General features: G+C 43.9%; 1 protein-coding gene across 6 annotated transcripts in view; it reads left to right on the forward strand.

The window, feature by feature from the left end:
• grm1a (glutamate receptor, metabotropic 1a) overlaps window positions 1-17,471 on the forward strand; it is an 83,326-nt gene that overhangs the window by 54,991 nt on the left and 10,864 nt on the right. For all 6 annotated transcript variants that reach the window (XM_054761027.1, XM_054761032.1, XM_054761028.1 and 3 more), the window contains 3 exons: window positions 14,828-15,063; window positions 16,088-16,334; window positions 16,728-16,896. In XM_054761027.1, coding sequence (XP_054617002.1) covers window positions 14,828-15,063; window positions 16,088-16,334; window positions 16,728-16,896 — 652 coding nt within the window. The remainder of the gene's footprint in view (window positions 1-14,827; window positions 15,064-16,087; window positions 16,335-16,727; window positions 16,897-17,471) is intronic.

A 17,471-nucleotide genomic window follows, 5' to 3' on the forward strand; every position in this document is an offset into this window, starting at 1 on the left:
AGCCGTGTCAAAGTGCTTTGAGTGCCTTGGAGGTGGAAAAGGGACAGGAAGGGACGTCGGGGGTTCAGAGTTGAGTTTCAGCTTGTCGTGGGTTACGGCCCCACGGTTATTCTTATGATTATTATCATTGTGCCTGTTGTGAGATCATTTCAACTTGGAGTAAATGCCTTTTCTGGCGATCACGTCATTGACACCTGGTGGCCAATGTTAGAATACTACATTCACAATTACAATGCTTCTCCTGCGTTGTAGTTGTATTTTAGTTCATTTATCATTTGTTAGCTTGAAAATGCTTAATTTAGGCCAAGAATAAATACAATTCGCTTAAATATGCATTTTGTAAAACTAACAATAGGCCATCATTTCTTGATGAATTACTTTGTGAAAAACCGCCATAGAGTGAGGGCGCGATGTTCGAACCGTGATGCAGTGAAGGACGACTGCGGTTGGATATGTTGTGATGAGGGTTGTTGACTTGGGCTTGTTGCATGTGCACGGTACAGTGTGAGTCGTAAGTTAGAGGTGTGTTGACAGGCAATAATACGGAACTGCTGTTATGAAGTGTCTCATGTCGCTGACCCTTTTTCTAGAACATGTCCACATGGAGGGAAGAAAATGGAAGTGTCTTTATGTTGTATGTGTTATATTTAATTCATTCCCGCACGTTTAAGTCGCTGGCGGGGGAAAGGCACTCGTTCTTTTCAGATGCGGAGGATAGCTTTTAAATTATCCATTATGATGACACTCTGGGGTTAGACATTCTCTTGCCACATCCTTCCTTTTCTCCGACATCCCTAGGAGATGGGAAAGCAGGTCTACAGTTGAGCTTTTTATGGATGGGAGTCTCTTAGCTGGTGGGTCAGGGAGAACGTGAGAGGCAAAATGCATGCTACGTTCTCTGCAGCATGGAAATGATTTTTACCGTTGGATGGCTTGCTCATATCTTTAGCGCTTCCTCAGCAGTAACAGCAGTTACGGCGTTATTGCCTAAGTGAGAAATGAAAATGATTTGGGATGAGCATCCACAAGCTGTATGAAAAGTGTTTGGAGAGCTTTTGTTTTGGCCGCTGGGCGCCAGGCCGCTCTTCAGACGAGGGCCAGGTGTGCCAGGCGCTCGACCCACTTCATCCGTGACCTGCAGACTCCACTCTGCACCACGCTTTGCACCCACTCTGCACCAGTGAGTGTCTCTTGTCTTTCCCTCTGTGGGATGTCACTCTGTGTTTTTGGATACATCATGCTGTAGTCTTCAAGTGATGCTGAATGCAGAAAGATTCACGTGACAATGGAGGGAAACAAATACAGATATATAAAAACATATCTCACCTCGTTACGTGGTCATTTTCATGCTTTCCAATCAGATCGATGGACGGCGTCCTGATTCCCGAAGATGAAAAATGTCTCCTATGCTTTGGCTAATGAAGTGTGCCTGTCCTCACAGAAAACATGACATGAATCACTGTTTTGCTGCTTTGCCTATCGAAAAATCGCCATCACAGTGATGGATTTTTACCAACACGGGGCAACAATGTGTGCAACACTGATGCTGAGTGATGGCCGCTCTCAGTTGCTGCTGTTCTTTCACCAAAGGGAGCAGCACACAAATGTCTCCCATGAGGTCCATTGAAACGCATTATATAACATTGAAGACCTCAGCATCACTAATAACTTGCTTTTGAAGCCAAAATGAGATTACAACAAAGGCATTGTTAAGATACTAGGAAATGCTTGCAGGAGATTTGATACAATGAGGAATAATGCTTTAAATGTGGATGAAAACATGGCTCGTTGTTATTGTAATAGTATCTTTACCCACAGCTGCATGATAGCACATTAAAAGCTTTGGGCTATTGGAGTCCTGTAGCCAGGGAGATACAGCATGTTTATACATCCGCATACTAATTTGCAGAGTGCACGACGGAGTGTGTGCTGTGTTGTTACCAATAGCTTCGTAAAATAATCTGACAACAATGCAGGCATGCTGAAAAATAACCTCTAACGCCTCCGCACACATCCATTTGGATTTATTTTATATGCGATATCCTCAATGGCTTTCTTTTAATGAGCCGTGACGGGATCAGTTGTCCATATTGTCGTGTTTTTCGGCAAGTTTCAAATGTCCCACAGCAGTGCATTGGAAGTGTGTTGGCCAAGATGTTAGTTAGCCTAGATGATGGAATTGAAACAGTACTAGTGCTGGGCTTCATCCACTTTTTACACGTAACGCTACACTTCTGCACTGTAATAGAGGTCTCATGTCACATAGAACAATGCAACATTAATGGGTAGCTGTACCTGAACTGCAGCGCTAACAAAACGTGTAGGCAGGGGAGGCAGATGATAAAAAATGAAAAAAAAAACAAAACAATAATGATAACATAAAATCAATTTTCTATTGAACAGTACAGTTCAATATACTGTCATCAGTTCAATACAGTGGAACTTCAGTTAGCATCCGCCCCAGTTAGCGTGTTTTACAGCCATAAATTAGCCGCATCGTTGTTTAAGCCAGGGTTCAGAGCATGTGAGAAAAGTAGTGTCTTATAGTCGGGAATTTACGGTAATGTTGCAGAAACATTTATTATACCATGACTTTCTACAGCCCATGTAATGTCTTTAATGTAAGCGTGACATCGTTATTGTTGCTATACGGGAGGCGCTTGCAATACTCTCCTCTTCCTGAGGCAGCGGGGGCATGCATGAACTGTAAGGTGCTTGTCACTGCCTTCCTTCCATAGTCAGGACAAGCCAGTGGTTTTTTTTGTTTGTTTTTTTACTGCAACAGCACCAGCTGGAGAGAAGGCAGCAAGTCAAATGCAAGATATATTCATGCTCTGCTGAATGAATGAATAAATTTGACTGCAGAGAGGGAGGATTATAGAGCCAAGCTCACCAGAAGGTGATCACAACTTTTCCTGGAGAAGGACAGGGTGCGTGCACTTCATATACCAATAAAAGGTAAGCGCACAAATGCTTTTTTTAATTAAAAAACTGGGACTAAGAAAAATTTGAAAACAATGTTTTGTTTTTTTCATCAATTCTCTTATTTTTCATCTTATCCTCTTAATAAGCAACCTCTATTAACATCAATAAAACTCAAAAGGACCTCACCGTACCGCACATTTCCTCACTTTTTAACAGAAGCATCATGCTAGGTTAGCATCCGATCAACCACTAAGGGAAAAGATGAAAGGAAAAAAAAAAGAATGCGTAGTTTGCCCAGGTTTTAATTTCAGATGTGTAGCGAAGCCTGTCTTTTTCCCCATGAAGTAGTGGATGCATGCACAGGGCGGGCTTTTTACCTGTGTCCCATTTTGGGTGTCCACCCTGTATTTAGGCAACCTTCTTGAGGTACCCTCAGAAAAACAACGAGGCTATGATGGGGTGGAATGTCTGTCCGTTGAGTTTGGATCTCTGTTTTTAAAATGCATTTTTTTTCCTGCCATATTTTCAAGAATGATCCCACAGTACTGCTCATGTGTGATTTACCCTTCCTCCTGCATACGTTGGCTATTCTTAAATGTTGGTTTCCACCTACTCAATTATCACAGGACACTGGCAAGCGATAGGAACATCTCTCCTTCTCACGCTCTCTCTTTCTTTCCTCCTCTCCTTGAGTTGCTGCACCTCCGAAAAAGTCAATAATCATCTACTTTTGTTATCATCGCCCTCTCCTCCTTCTACCTCCAGTGGCTGCTCCTAGACACTTCCTCCTGAGTGGCAGCAGGCTGTGAACCCATTCGCCCGCCCGCTCGCCTTTCCCCCTCTCCCTCTAAGGCCGCTTGAAGGCTGTTATTACTAAACATCATTTGCATAAGCTGCTTTTCTGCATGTAACACTAATTTCTGTGCCTGTCTTGTGAGCAAAGGCGCAATCTGGATCTCATTTCCAGTGATTCTTCTTCTTCTTTTTGACGCGAGAATGTGCATGCTGTACCTCTGTAGAGGTTTGACACTGTCCACCACTGGCAGGGCATACGTGTCATTTTAGACTACACCCTGGGGTCCCACGAAAGCTGCGAACCCATATTGTGTCTCACATATATTTGGCTGTCCCGTTCCATTTCCTCTAAAGGAGGAGCACACGCGTTTTACTCTTGAGCTTGAATAAATGAAAGGTTGAGGGATGTTGTAGGATGACACATTTAGCTGCCTCTTTCGCTGCCATCTCCAAGGCTTTCATCTCCTCGTCCATCTCAGGAAGCAGCGCGCCGAGGATGTGGAATCGTGCCCGTTGACTTTGTGGAAGCAATTTGGCAAATAGCAGAGCGTGTGCAAATAGAGACTTTATCTCCTTGCAATCATGCCAAAATAGATGGTCCTCGCCCTGAACATGCTGCTTTAACACATGTGGAAATCGATGGTACCTCTGTAGATAGTCAAAGATGGCGCCCTCCGTGGCAGACGTCTCTGTGACACTCTCCCGTGTTTTTCTATTTTTTGCTATTTTATTGTTCATTTTGGACATTCAACACACTCACGCAGTACATTACAACAGGGAGACACTTTTGAACATCGGCAGGGTTCACCATGAACTTTCATTTAGCCTCTCAGACTTTGCCTTTCTTCTGCGCCGGGAGAACGCAGCAGCCTGCGGCCCCGGTGAGCTGAATACCCGGCGAGCAAAGCATCCGAGGCGTAAACGAGGCAAGCGAGCCGGCCTGCATGCTAGGCTAAAAGCTAGAGCGACTAGGCCACCGCTACCAAGCTTGCTGCTAGCCAACGTCCGCTCTCTTGAAAACAAGATGGACGAACTACGAGCAAGGATTACAGCTCAACGTGAGATCAGGGAATGCTGTGTCCTCACCTTCACAGAAACCTGGCTGACGGAGGATATACCGGACTCGGCGATCCAGTTGGAATCATTTGCTGCTTACCGGGGAGATCGGACTTTAGCGTCTGGTAAACACAGAGGTGGCGGCGTCTGTGTTTACGTAAACAAACGGTGGTGCACAGACGTACAGACGATGGAAAAGCACTGCTCGCAGGACATTGAGCTGCTGATGGTGAAATGCAGACCTTTTTATTTACCTCGTGAGTTTAGCGCTGTGTATTTAACTGCTGTTTACATCCCACCACGAGCTAACACTGCTAATGCACTAGGCCTCCTGCATGACATCATTGATAAACACGAGACCAAACACCCAGACGCTGTATTCATTATATCTGGCGATTTCAACCACTGTAACCTCAGGACTGTCCTCCCCAAATATTACCAGCATGTGAGCTTTCCCACAAGGGAAAATAACATCCTGGACCAAGTCTACAGCAACATGAAAGGTGCTTTGAAGGCTGTTCCAAGACCCCACTTTGGAAAGGCCGACCACATCTCTATATTCCTTTATCCAACGTACAGACAACTTCTCAAAAAAGCTCCCCCTGTAAGTACAGCAGTTAAAGTGTGGAATGAAGAAACTGATCAAGTACTTCAGGACTGCTTTGGCTGCACAAACTGGGATGTGTTTAAAACTGCAGCGGGGAGGGAAGATTGTACTGTTGATTTGGATGAATATGCTTCTGCTGTTACTGGCTACATTAGCACATGTATAGAGACTGTTAGCACCACCAAGTATTACAGAAAATACCCTAACCAAAAACAGTGGATGAACTGTGATGTAAGGGCTAAGCTACGTGCTCGTTCGACTGCATTTGTCATGGGCACCGCTGATGACTACAAAAAGGCCAGATATGACCTGAGGAGGTCCATACGGGAGGCCAAAAGACAGTACAGACAGAAGCTGGAGGGCTACTATTCCACCTCAGACCCTCGGCGCATGTGGGCGGGGCTCCAGCACATCACAGACTATCGACAGCAGAGTAGCGTAGCCACGTCCAGCCAAACCACACTTCCAGATGAGCTGAACGAGTTCTATGCCCGCTTTGACACCCAAACTCCTGATGAGCAGAGAGGGTGGCTGAACCTGGGGAGCACACAGGACGCACCTCTCATGGTGACATCAGCTGATGTGCGCAGGGTTCTGAACAAAACAAACCCACGAAAAGCAGCAGGCCCAGACAACATCTCAGGACGTGCACTTCGGGTTTGCTCATCAGAGCTAGCTGATGTGCTTGCTGACATATTTAACCTGTCGCTTGCACAAGCATCTGTACCGACCTGCTTTAAGTCCACCACCATAGTGCCCGTACCCAAGAAGAGCAACGTGACCTGCTTGAATGACTATCGCCCTATAGCACTCACTCCTATTGTTATGAAGTGCTTTGAAAGGATAGTCATGACCCACATCAAAAAGAGCATCCCGGCGGCAACTGTGGACCCTCTACAGTTTGCATATCGCCAGAACCGGTCCACAGATGATGCAGTCAACACTGCCATCCACACAGCCCTTTCTCACCTACAGGGCCAGGACACATATGTCAGAATGCTATTTATAGACTATAGCTCTGCTTTTAATACAGTCAGCCCCCACAAACTCACAGATAAGCTCCTCACACTTGGCCTGTCACCCTCCCTCTGTAACTGGGTGTTTAACTTTCTCACGGGCAGACCCCAGTCAGTCAGAGTCCACAACCGCACATCCAGCTCAAGAATTGTGAGCACTGGGACCCCACAGGGGTGTGTGCTGAGTCCACTCCTCTACACGCTCTTCACCTACGATTGCGTGGCCTCCCAGAACAACACCAGCATCATTAAATTTGCGGATGACACTACAGTCATCGGACTGATCACTGGTGGTGTTGAAACATCATACAGAAGAGAGGTGGCGGACCTCATAGCTTGGTGTCGTGATAACAATCTCCTTCTCAATACAGATAAGACTAAAGAGATGATCATCGACCCAAGAACAAGGGAAAAGGAGCCACATAGACCCCTGTTTATTGGTGAGACTGAGGTGGAGAGGGTGAAAACCTTCAAGTTCCTTGGCACACACATCAGCGAGGACCTCACATGGTCTCACAACACCCAACAAATTCTGAAGAAGTCCCAAAGGAGACTGTACTTCCTGAGAAGACTGAGGAAATTTGGCATGTCCACCACAATCCTGAGTTGCTTCTACAGATGCACTATCGAAAGTGTCCTTACCGCCTCCATCACTGTTTGGTACGGTAACTGTACAACACGTGATAGGAAGGCACTCCAGCGGGTGATCAAGACCTCACAGAACATTGTTGGGGCAGCCCTCCCCTCACTGCAAGACATTTATAAAACTAGAGTCCTACGCAGAACACACAACCTCATCAAGGACAGCACACATCCACAACACTCATTATTCACACTCCTACCGTCAGGCAGACGCTACAGGAGTTTGAAGTCCAGGACCACAAGGCTGGCAAACAGCTTTTACCCACAGGCCATCAGGCTCCTCAACGAAGCACTCACACACGCCGCACGCAACACACGCACACACTCCTAGCACTTTATTTATTTATTTATTTATTTATTTGTATTATTATTTATCTGTATTAATGTCTCGTCTGTTGTTGTTGCTTAATTTATTGGTATATATGTTTATGTGTTTATGTTTCTTATGTTCTTATTCTTTCTTGTGTTTTCTTTCTTTTCTTGGGAGAATGAACAGAATAAGATTTTCATTGCATAGTATAACTGCTGTTTTACTATGCACATGACAATAAAACTCTCTTGAATCTTGAATCTTGAATCTTGATAGCAACTAGAAGTCCGTCTGAGATTGGAAATGTAAAATGACCTCCGTTTACTGAGAACAGACTTTCTCAGCTGGTCTCACCCTGGTCAAACCGAGCCACACTGCCTTGAAAAACATTACTAAGAAACTGACGAGCAAAGGAACCTTTTGATCATTCCAAAATGCTGTAAATAAGGCCACACAATTAGACATTTCACTGATATGTAAATAGGTAGGATAGGAAATATACGGCATTTTTGGCCTGATTTATTTGATTCAGTGCACTTTGGATATTTTACTGACTTGTATGCCTGCACTTGTTATATTCCTCCTCAGTTTGTGCTCAGTTCAGGGATATAAGATATATATAATTGTATATTATAATTATTATATTTATCATTCTAATTATTATAATAATATTTTACTTGTATTTATAATTATTGTTATTTACTTTAACATGCACTGCCAGGTCCGAGATGTAATTTATTTTTTGTTCATTTACTATTTTTTAATAACAATTATAATAATTATCACCCATCCATCTTTCATGCCGCTTATCCTGACGAGAGTCGCGGGTATGCTGGAGCCTATCCCAGCTGACTTGGGGCGAGGGGCGCACCCTGGATTGGTTGCCAGCCAATCGCAATCAATCACTCACACTCACATTGATTACTATGGACAATTTAGAGTCGCCAGTTTGCCTGACATGAATGTTTTGTTATTATCTATTTTAACATGCAATTGACATGTTCTGCCTCTGAGTTCTGAGTGTGCTCGATCCAAAAATATGGGTGAAATGCCCTAATTTAGTGGCCTCATTTCTTTAGTGGAGTCCTTGCAGCTTGGTATTTAATTGTATTTCATTGCAACTCAGAGATGTGCTGTAAGTGCCACGTCTAATCTTGTCTAGTATTTAATTTCACGTATTTTTGTGGTATTTCTTGACCAATCCAGATGTTGCTTTTGGTCCAGTTCATTTCAGGTTGGCACCGTTTGGTGTCATACTAAACCATAGCACACGGTTCTCAAATAAAAATGATTTTGGGGCCCCTTACAGTGGAAATGCAGATAAATATGTACCGTATTAAACTGCTTGGTCCAAACGGGGCTTTTGAGTTATGTGCTCCAGTCTCCTGACACATTATCCCGTCATTCAGCTTTCATTTCTATCACTCTGCCGACTGCTACATTAGTCATGACCGTGAAGGACCGACAAGACTGCGAAAAAAAAGAGGGAGGGTGTCCGTCGGATACTAAAGATAAGGCGTAAACTGCCATTTTCTCCACGTCGTGCGTCCTCTTCAAGCAATAAACATGTAAGTGTAGTGAAGCACATCCTATCAGGCTTTATTTTCCACAAGGAGGAGGACATCTACTACGCTGGTTGTCGCCATGGAGATTTAGTTTGGGCTCATGGCAGAGTTGGTTCTTGACGGCGGATCTGTCACTCAATCTGTCAGCAGGGCCACAGAAATATGGCGGATGTGTGGGAAAACAACAACAAAGACTGTAATTATAAGATAAGGACACGTTGTTTGCCTTGGCAGACTCGTGAAAGTATTCACACCATCTCCATTCGGGATGTGTGTGCTCGTAGACTACAATAGGCCGCATGTGAATATTTATGACACATTCTGATGTTAATTGACAGCAACGGGAAGGAGAGCTCTCCCTCTGAGCAACTGATGCCTTATTTTAAAATGACACAGTGGTTATGATACAAGTGGTAATCTGTTGGTCTTCACTGCGTGTACAGGACACTGCATCATTGGGTGTGGAATCAAATCCACCCGACTCGTAATCAGTATTTCACGACTGGCGCTCGTGATTGGTGTGAGGACTGACTGTGGCCTGTTTGTTTTTCACCTCACGCATCAGCCTGTCCATTCACATGTGCGTATGCTCGTGCTAACAACTTACAGGAGCTCCGCTCAACTGGCGGCCCGCAGGACAAATCCTGCCCCGAAAACAGCACATCAGACCGGCCCTCGCGTTCCCTTCAACTTGGGACAAACTGTTTGTGCAGCGGATTCCTAAATAACTGCATAGAACTCATAGGAGGCCAGTGGCCGCTGTTTTTGCAGGAGATTCTGAAAAACAGCAGAAGACCCCTGTCGTAGATCATTGACTAGTGTTTTTGCAGTAGATTCTCAAAAACAACAGAGCACTCGCCTTGTATAAAGTGTATGTAACCAGTGTTTTGGCACTAGATTCCTAAAAACAGCAGATCACTCCTATCATATAGAGGATATTTAACTACTGTTTTTGCAGTAGATTCTTAAAAACAGCAGAAACCTCCCTCCTATAGAAGATCATTGACTGGTGTTTTTGCAGTAGATTCTCAAAAACAGCAGAGCACTCAAGTTATATAGAGGATACTTAACTAGTGTTTTTGCAGTAGATTCCTAAAAACAGCAGAAATCCCCTGTCATATAGTAGATCATTTACTAGTGTTTTTGGCGTAGATTCCTAAAAACAGCAGAAACCCCCTGTCATATAGAAGATCATTGACCAGTGTTTTTGCAGTAGATTCCTAAAAACAGCAGAACACTCCCGTCATACTGAGGCTATTTACACTCTGTTTTTACAGAAGATAAAAAAAAACAGCAGAAAAACCCTGCCATAGAAGATCAATGACAAATGTTTTTGCAGTAGATACTCAAAAACAGCAGAGCACTCAAGTTATATAGAGGATATTTAACTAGTGTTTTTGCGCTAGATTCTTCAAAACAACAGCGCTCAAATGATACAGAGCATATTTAACAAGTGTTTTTGAAGTAGATTCCTAAAAACAGCAGAGCACTCCTGTCATGTAGAAGATATTTAACTACTGTTTTTGGCGTAGATTCTTAAAAACAGCAGAAAACCCCTGTTATATAGAAGACTGTTGACTGGTGTTTAACTGAATCACCGTGGCTAACAGTTATGGATTTAAATCTATTTTGCATTCTGATATTGTATGTTCTTCTTCTCCTTTCCCGGTAATGCTGTCCTCACTTGACTTTCTCCTGGTCTGCAGGAGGAGAAAAAAAAATCTCCTAAAAGTTTTTCCATTAACTACCTGAACTTTTATCTTAACTCTCACACACAGCAATTAGGGAAGCTCCCTCCACTCCTACCTTCCCTCTTTTTTACAGTAACTCTTCCCATTCGTCCTCCAGGGGAAAGAGTGCATGTGATTAAATATCTGCCCTGCCAATTAATTCATGCCTTCATAAATATACAAACCCTGTGCTATCCAACTGAAAGGAGACCGACGGAGTGGTAACGTGGTCGGACTATCTGCTCTCACATTTATAATAAACGAGTAAATAATAATAATAATAATATCAACACCTCATTTTTAAAGAATATGTTTCTTACTGAGCTCGGACTGACTTTAATAATTCATGTACGGCCTTTTGAAAGAAATAAAGTTAGCAGAATGTACATTTTGCAGTTTAAGTGCATACATTCCGCTCAGAAGAAATTGAGAAGTGATACGCAGTGTGGCAGTGCCGGTGCATGCTGGATTGTGAGGAAGAGTTGTGTTGCTGGCGTGGACGGTGACGGAGAAATGTGTGTGCACCGTTGGAACTGAGCACTGCTGTTGGCGTGTTAAGGTCAGCAATAAAGTGTAAAAAAAAAAAAAAAAGAATCCGTATCCATGCGCCTCTGTTGGGACTGATTTAGCAGACGTTTACTTGCACAATATCACCTTCACGCTCTTGTTGCAGGTTGCTGAGTCACCGACTCCAATGAGGCAGCGACACCTAATAAATCGGCTATAGCCATGCTATTACCATGACTTTTGATTTCCTGCAGTTGCACATTGAATGTTGCTGGAAATCAGTGGTTATTAAACGGGTTCAATATAAATATATCAGATGATATTTTTGCAATTTTATTAATTAATGCACGCTTTAAAAACACATATCCCATATTACACATACATGATTATTTTTATTAAAATGATCTATTCCCTTGATTTATATTTATTTAATTTTACCACAAAAAACACTCCATATGTTTGTGGTTAACAGCCACATTCTAGGAGCTTTGTGCCATTTTTGCTTGTAAAAGTCTTCCACAGTAATCCCTTGTTTATCGCGGTTAATCGGTCCCGGACTCGACCGCTATACGTGAATTGTTCTGAATGGAACATTTTTGCAGTTATAATGGATTAGATTTTATATAGCACTTTTCAAGGAACCCAAAGCGCTTCACAGTGAAGTGAACCCATTATTCATTCACTGCTCAGTCACACGCTGGTGGCGGTAAGCCGCTTCTGTATCTACAGCTGCCCTCGGGTAGGCTGACGGTGGTCTCACCGAACAGTTGGTCAGTGACACCTAGTGACCAATGTAGAACACTACATTCACAAGTTGTCGTCTAAATGGCTTATACTGTACTGTGTTTGTATTTTTGTGGATTTTGCCTTTTTATGCTTGAAAATGCTTAATTTGGGCAAAAAATCTGTACAACTTGCTTAAATATGCGTATTTGTGACAAATAATAGGCAGTAGTCAACCACGAAACAGCAGTCATTTATTAATCAACGTTTGAAAAACCGCCACAGAGTGAGTGAGCGATGTTTGAACTGCGATGTAGCGGGGGACGACTGTGTCTGTATACAAAATATTAAACATAAATCACACAAAAGACAGCATTTTTGGTTGAAAACCTAGCTGTTCATTCTACAGTAGGTCAGAAATGTGGTTCGATTTTACATTCTCCAGAGCAACGTTGTATTAGCACTTAGCTGGCCTTACATTGCATTGTGCTTTCACGCAAACTTCAAGTACCCGTACATTATTGTGACTTTTTACGAGTCACGGTCCAGAGAGAAGCCCTTCTCTGAGAATAGATGATCTCTGGGCTCCTAAGAGGCAGGAATGACCTGACATTGCATTAATGGCTGACATGCATCATGTACTCCAGACCTCTTACTTGACCCCTTTCCTGATCCTTGATGGAATACATGGTCTTTTCTGTCAAGCACTCTTTCTCGTATCACGTACAAGAGTTTAGTGGACAAAATAACCAGGCAAGAACAAAGGCTTTTTACCACAAATCCATTGACCTATGCCTTCTCCAGTGCTCCTTGGGAAAGAATGATAGGGGCCATTAAGGTGTCACACACTGTAATGGTTTCACAATATGTGCTCAGGTGTCTGTGATTGCTGGTCTTTATGGTAGTCCATCCCATCCCGCCCCATCCATTTCTGTATTTTAGGCCATAGAGGAATGCAAACAGAATCTTTAGTTCTGTGGAGATTTCCTTTAATCTAGTTAAACAGGTGCTCCTCAGGTATTCCTATTGGGCCCCCTGATAATGCGTTGTGACGCTGCAGAGCTCTCGAGGTGACATGAAATTAGATTTTGTCCCACAATAGAGCTGGTCCGCCCCCCCGGTGGGCTAAAAGATAAGATGAGCTGAGCAGTGAGTTTTGGTGAGGCGGAGAGAGAGGAATGTGAGAAGACAGGATGTCATTTTGCCGCGGAACATTGGCATGTGCACGTCTCCAGTGCATTGTGAATTATTTGTGCAAGTTTAGACTGATTTCCTTCCGCTTACGCGTGCCTGTGCCTCAAAACCAAAATCTGTTTCATGTTTTATTGACGAGACCTTAACGTCATCCCAGGAGAATTAAGTAGCAAATCGTACAACAAGTTTATCACGGCATCTCATTTGATTTGGACTGTTTTCCTGCACGAACCCCTGATGAGTCCTGTTGTGATGCGGACACGCTGGGCTGAAATCGCCATAGAAATGAGGAACAATCCCTTTAAGTGCAATTTTTGACTGCAACTCCATTTTATTACCTCCGCCAAGCGCAGCGCGAAGGTTATGTTTTTGCGGGCGTTATCTGAAATGTCTGATTAAATTTTGGGGGTGATCCGTGTCACCGTCTGGATCCAGGAACTTTTTGAAGGATCCTTGAACATTGCGAGATAGGACCGTTTTCGGCATTTGTGCATGTAATGCCACAAAAAATGGTCAGAGCACTTGGAAACAAAATGCAGGACAAAATTTCCAGCAGGTTCTACAAAATATCAAAGACTGATCTAAAAAAATGCAGGATTATTATTTTGGTGAATCACAATATGGGGGGAACTGTGGCGCTTGGCGGAGGTCTGCGCTCTCCGAGTGATTCTCTAGTTTTCATTGGTGTTGTTTTGTTTAATTTATTTTATTTAAAATCTATTGACATTACAGTTATAATACAAATCATTTTAGATCTTGAAAATGAGAGCAAAAACAAACAACATCACAAAAAAGGAATATTTTTGTTGAATGTATTTAGTGGAATGGTTTCTGCAATGTTTTTGGAGTTTGTGTTGTGCTGCGTGATCATACCAGGCCACCATGCTTTCGTAAATTGCAAAAATTCCAAGTGGGTGTCTGGGCACGTCTCGTACCTTTAGACGTGTGATTACTTTGAAGGCAGTAACAGGCTCAGCAAGACTCACTAAAAGGGCTAATTCGGCTCCATCACGCACGAGTTATATACTGTCTTCTGCTCTCACTCGCTCCTTTGCCTTTGACTGACACTAATTGTAGCCAGAAAGGTCGGAGACTCTGACCTGCACATGTCCTTATCCATCACCATGAACATCCCCGATGTGTGTGAGGTAATTGCTTCCGTGGTGAGTCATACCTAATTGGTGTGTCGCTGTCGATGTTGCAGGTATTAAGCGACTAGCCCAAAGCCCAATTTGAGCACGGACGACAATCCCCGAAAGGGTTTAGAGTGGTTCTGTTTATCTTTAAATTTATTTGCCCGTGTCCCGCTTGCTGGTGTTTTTCGTGCGTCTTTGTGGCCACGAGCAGCCCGCATGTCCACATGAGCTTGTTAGCCTGCAAAGACGAGCTGAGGCGATTGAGTGACGCCACCAGCGGGATCATTGACACAAAAGGAAAGGCTGTACCTACGTGCATGATTTTTGTGTGATAGGACCATCCCATTTTTTTCTATTTGATTATACTGCTTTCACTTGACTTACTTAATATATTGTCTTTATTTTAAGATCACCCATCCATCCACCCATCCTTCTTTCTTCCATCTAACATGGTCAAGGAGAGTTGGAGCTGTTGTCTATACCAGGTACCCCTCGCTTGGTAGAAAGATAATGGATCTGTGGTTCAGGTTCAAAAGATGACATTCCCTTTGGAACTGGTGTCACCATGTTGACCTCTCTAACAGCCCAGTGTCTTCGTCTGTCTCTCCGTCGCCACTGTAGTGATGGATGGGCCGACCGCTACGAAGTGGTGGAGGGCTACGAGCAGGAAGCCAAGGGAGGAATCACCATGAAGCTGCAGTCGGAGGTGGTCAAGTCCTTCGACGATTACTACCTGAAGCTGCGTCTGGACACCAACACCAGGAATCCTTGGTTCGCGGAGTTCTGGCAGTACCGCTTCCAGTGCCGTCTGCCTGGCCATCCTCAGGAGAACAAGAACTACAAGAAAGTCTGCACCGGTGAGTGGAGGCGAAGACCCTGTGAGTCTCCTTTTCAGGGAACCAGACTATCTCACAAAAGTACGTCCAGCCAACATTTTATTATATCTTCTCAAGGGACAATAAAATGAAAATGAAACTGGGGCATAATTTAAAGTAGTCTGTGTACAGCTTTTACAGCTGCACTGAAGATGACTGATGTCTCTCTTTGGGAACCTCGGCTACAATATAAATGTTTGCTTTTGTGAGATAGGTATGCAGTAAGTATTGTTTTCTAAAGAACTCATGAATACTTTTTTTTTGTTCTCCTCCCTTCCTCTGCTCTCAAAAGGTGACCACGGTAAATCTATCAAACAATAATCCATTTTAGTGCAGTAGAATCCTCCCTCTTATCATGTCATTCTTTATTCTAATTCCCAAGACCTTCAAGGTGGTAAGTGACTCTTTTTTCTAGGCAGCTGTTTCCACACTTTTGTTCTCAAACTCGCACCCAGCAGGAGTTTGACTGATGCTTTGGTGGAAGGTGCATTTTAAAAGTTCTAAGTCTGACGTGGTTTGGTTCTGCTAAGGCTGCATCAGTTAAACTTGAACACACAACTTGAGAGAAAGAAGTGCACTAAGGAATGTCTCACCTTACGTTGTTTGAGCGCACAAAACACTGAAAAACTTCACTAAGATTGCACCTTTTCTTTTCGTTAAAGAATGTGCATGCGTGTTTCTGAGCCTCGAGTCCAGGGGCGTCCAAACCTTTTCCACCGAGGGCCACATAGTGAAAAAAGAAAGCATGCAAGGATTCCTCTTCTCCCTTGTGGAGGCTGCTTCTTCTTTTGGAGTGATTGTAGAGCCCTAAAAAGCCAAAGGAAATGTAAATCCTCGGGCGGCAAACTTTTTGGTCCGTTTGCTAATTGTACGGCTTTAGAGTTAGCAGTAAAATAATAGTTCCGGTGTTCTTATCGGCAGTAAAATAATGCAATCCCATATGTAACTGCACAAAACCTCCACCTTCTTATTCCTCCTTTTTGCATTTGCTTTCATCCGCAATCAGGAAATGAGAGCCTGCATGAAAACTACATTCAGGACAGCAAGATGGGCTTCGTCATCAACGCCATCTACGCCATGGCTCACGGCCTCCATGACATGCACAGCGAGCTGTGTCCGGGCCTGACAGGGCTCTGCAAGGCCATGGACCCCATCGACGGCAGCAAGCTTCTGGACTACCTGCTCAAGACGTCCTTCAGAGGCGTCTCGGGGGAGGACATCTACTTTGATGAAAACGGAGACACCCCCGGAAGGTAGGAAGGAATCTCTTACATAAATTGTGACTTCACGCTCCTCTCCCATGTGCACACGTGTGCACCGATCTTGAGCTGTGAAGGATGTAATTAGTTTGGACTGGAACAGATTCAGCCGATTGTCCACAGAGGGAGCTGGCTTTCATCTCTCCTCAGTTCAGCAGACAGCGTTTGACAGTCAAAAAGCTCCGGCGTGTCATTCCTTTTGTCATCTCCAGCATGAGCCCACTTCATGCTACTGGCATGGCTTCTTGGCATGGTGCTCACAGGGCGGCGGGGTCTCTTTTAGCGGGTGCTGATAAGAAAAGTGGCTTGCTAAGCTGTGGAATTTGTCATCAATAAATTACCTGCCTCTCATAGCTACCTCTAAAATACTCTGCTTCCAACTTCTAGGTATGACATCATGAATCTACAGAACGTGGAGGACGGCCGGTATGACTACATCAACGTGGGCTCCTGGCATGAGGGCATCCTGAGCATTGACGACAACAAGCTATGGATGAACAGCAGCAACATGGTGCGATCAGTCTGCAGCGACCCCTGCTCCAAAGGACAAATCAAGGTACACATTATTTCACTTCACTTTGCCAGTAAATGAGGCTAAAGAAACCCCAAAGTCTGACCAATCAATAGCCATAAATGCTGGGGTTAGGGTTAGAAAATGACCCAAATGGACCCCCGTTATTGACTAAAAAAGAGGTGGTGCCGCAAGATGGCTGTAATTACCTTTATACGACCCTGAACACATGGCATCTGTGAAGCTGATGTTAATGGGTCACTGAATGGGGCCCACCCCACTATTTGGGTAGTAGCGTGTAGACTTATTTTGTGGTAAAATTCTCCAAATATCATTGAATGTTATTCTAAAAATGCGTTTGTACAATTAAAAGCATCCCACTGCTATTCTCTGTCGTTGAGTAAATAGAGTAAGTGCAGCGTAGTGCTCTAAAAATATTTGAGTGTTTTGGGAAATGCCCTGATTTTCTTCATCTACTGCTGATTGTTCGCAGTCAAGCTTTACACTAAGTTGCCCTGAGGGAGGATGCATCCTCTCCTCTGGCTGCACCCCCCACCTCCCCCCCTCACTTTCTGTCCTGACCCACTTATCACCCTGCTTTACATATCACAGCGCCGTTA

Source organism: Dunckerocampus dactyliophorus, chromosome 19 (assembly GCF_027744805.1).
Source record: "Dunckerocampus dactyliophorus isolate RoL2022-P2 chromosome 19, RoL_Ddac_1.1, whole genome shotgun sequence".
Lineage (NCBI taxonomy): Eukaryota > Metazoa > Chordata > Actinopteri > Syngnathiformes > Syngnathidae > Dunckerocampus > Dunckerocampus dactyliophorus.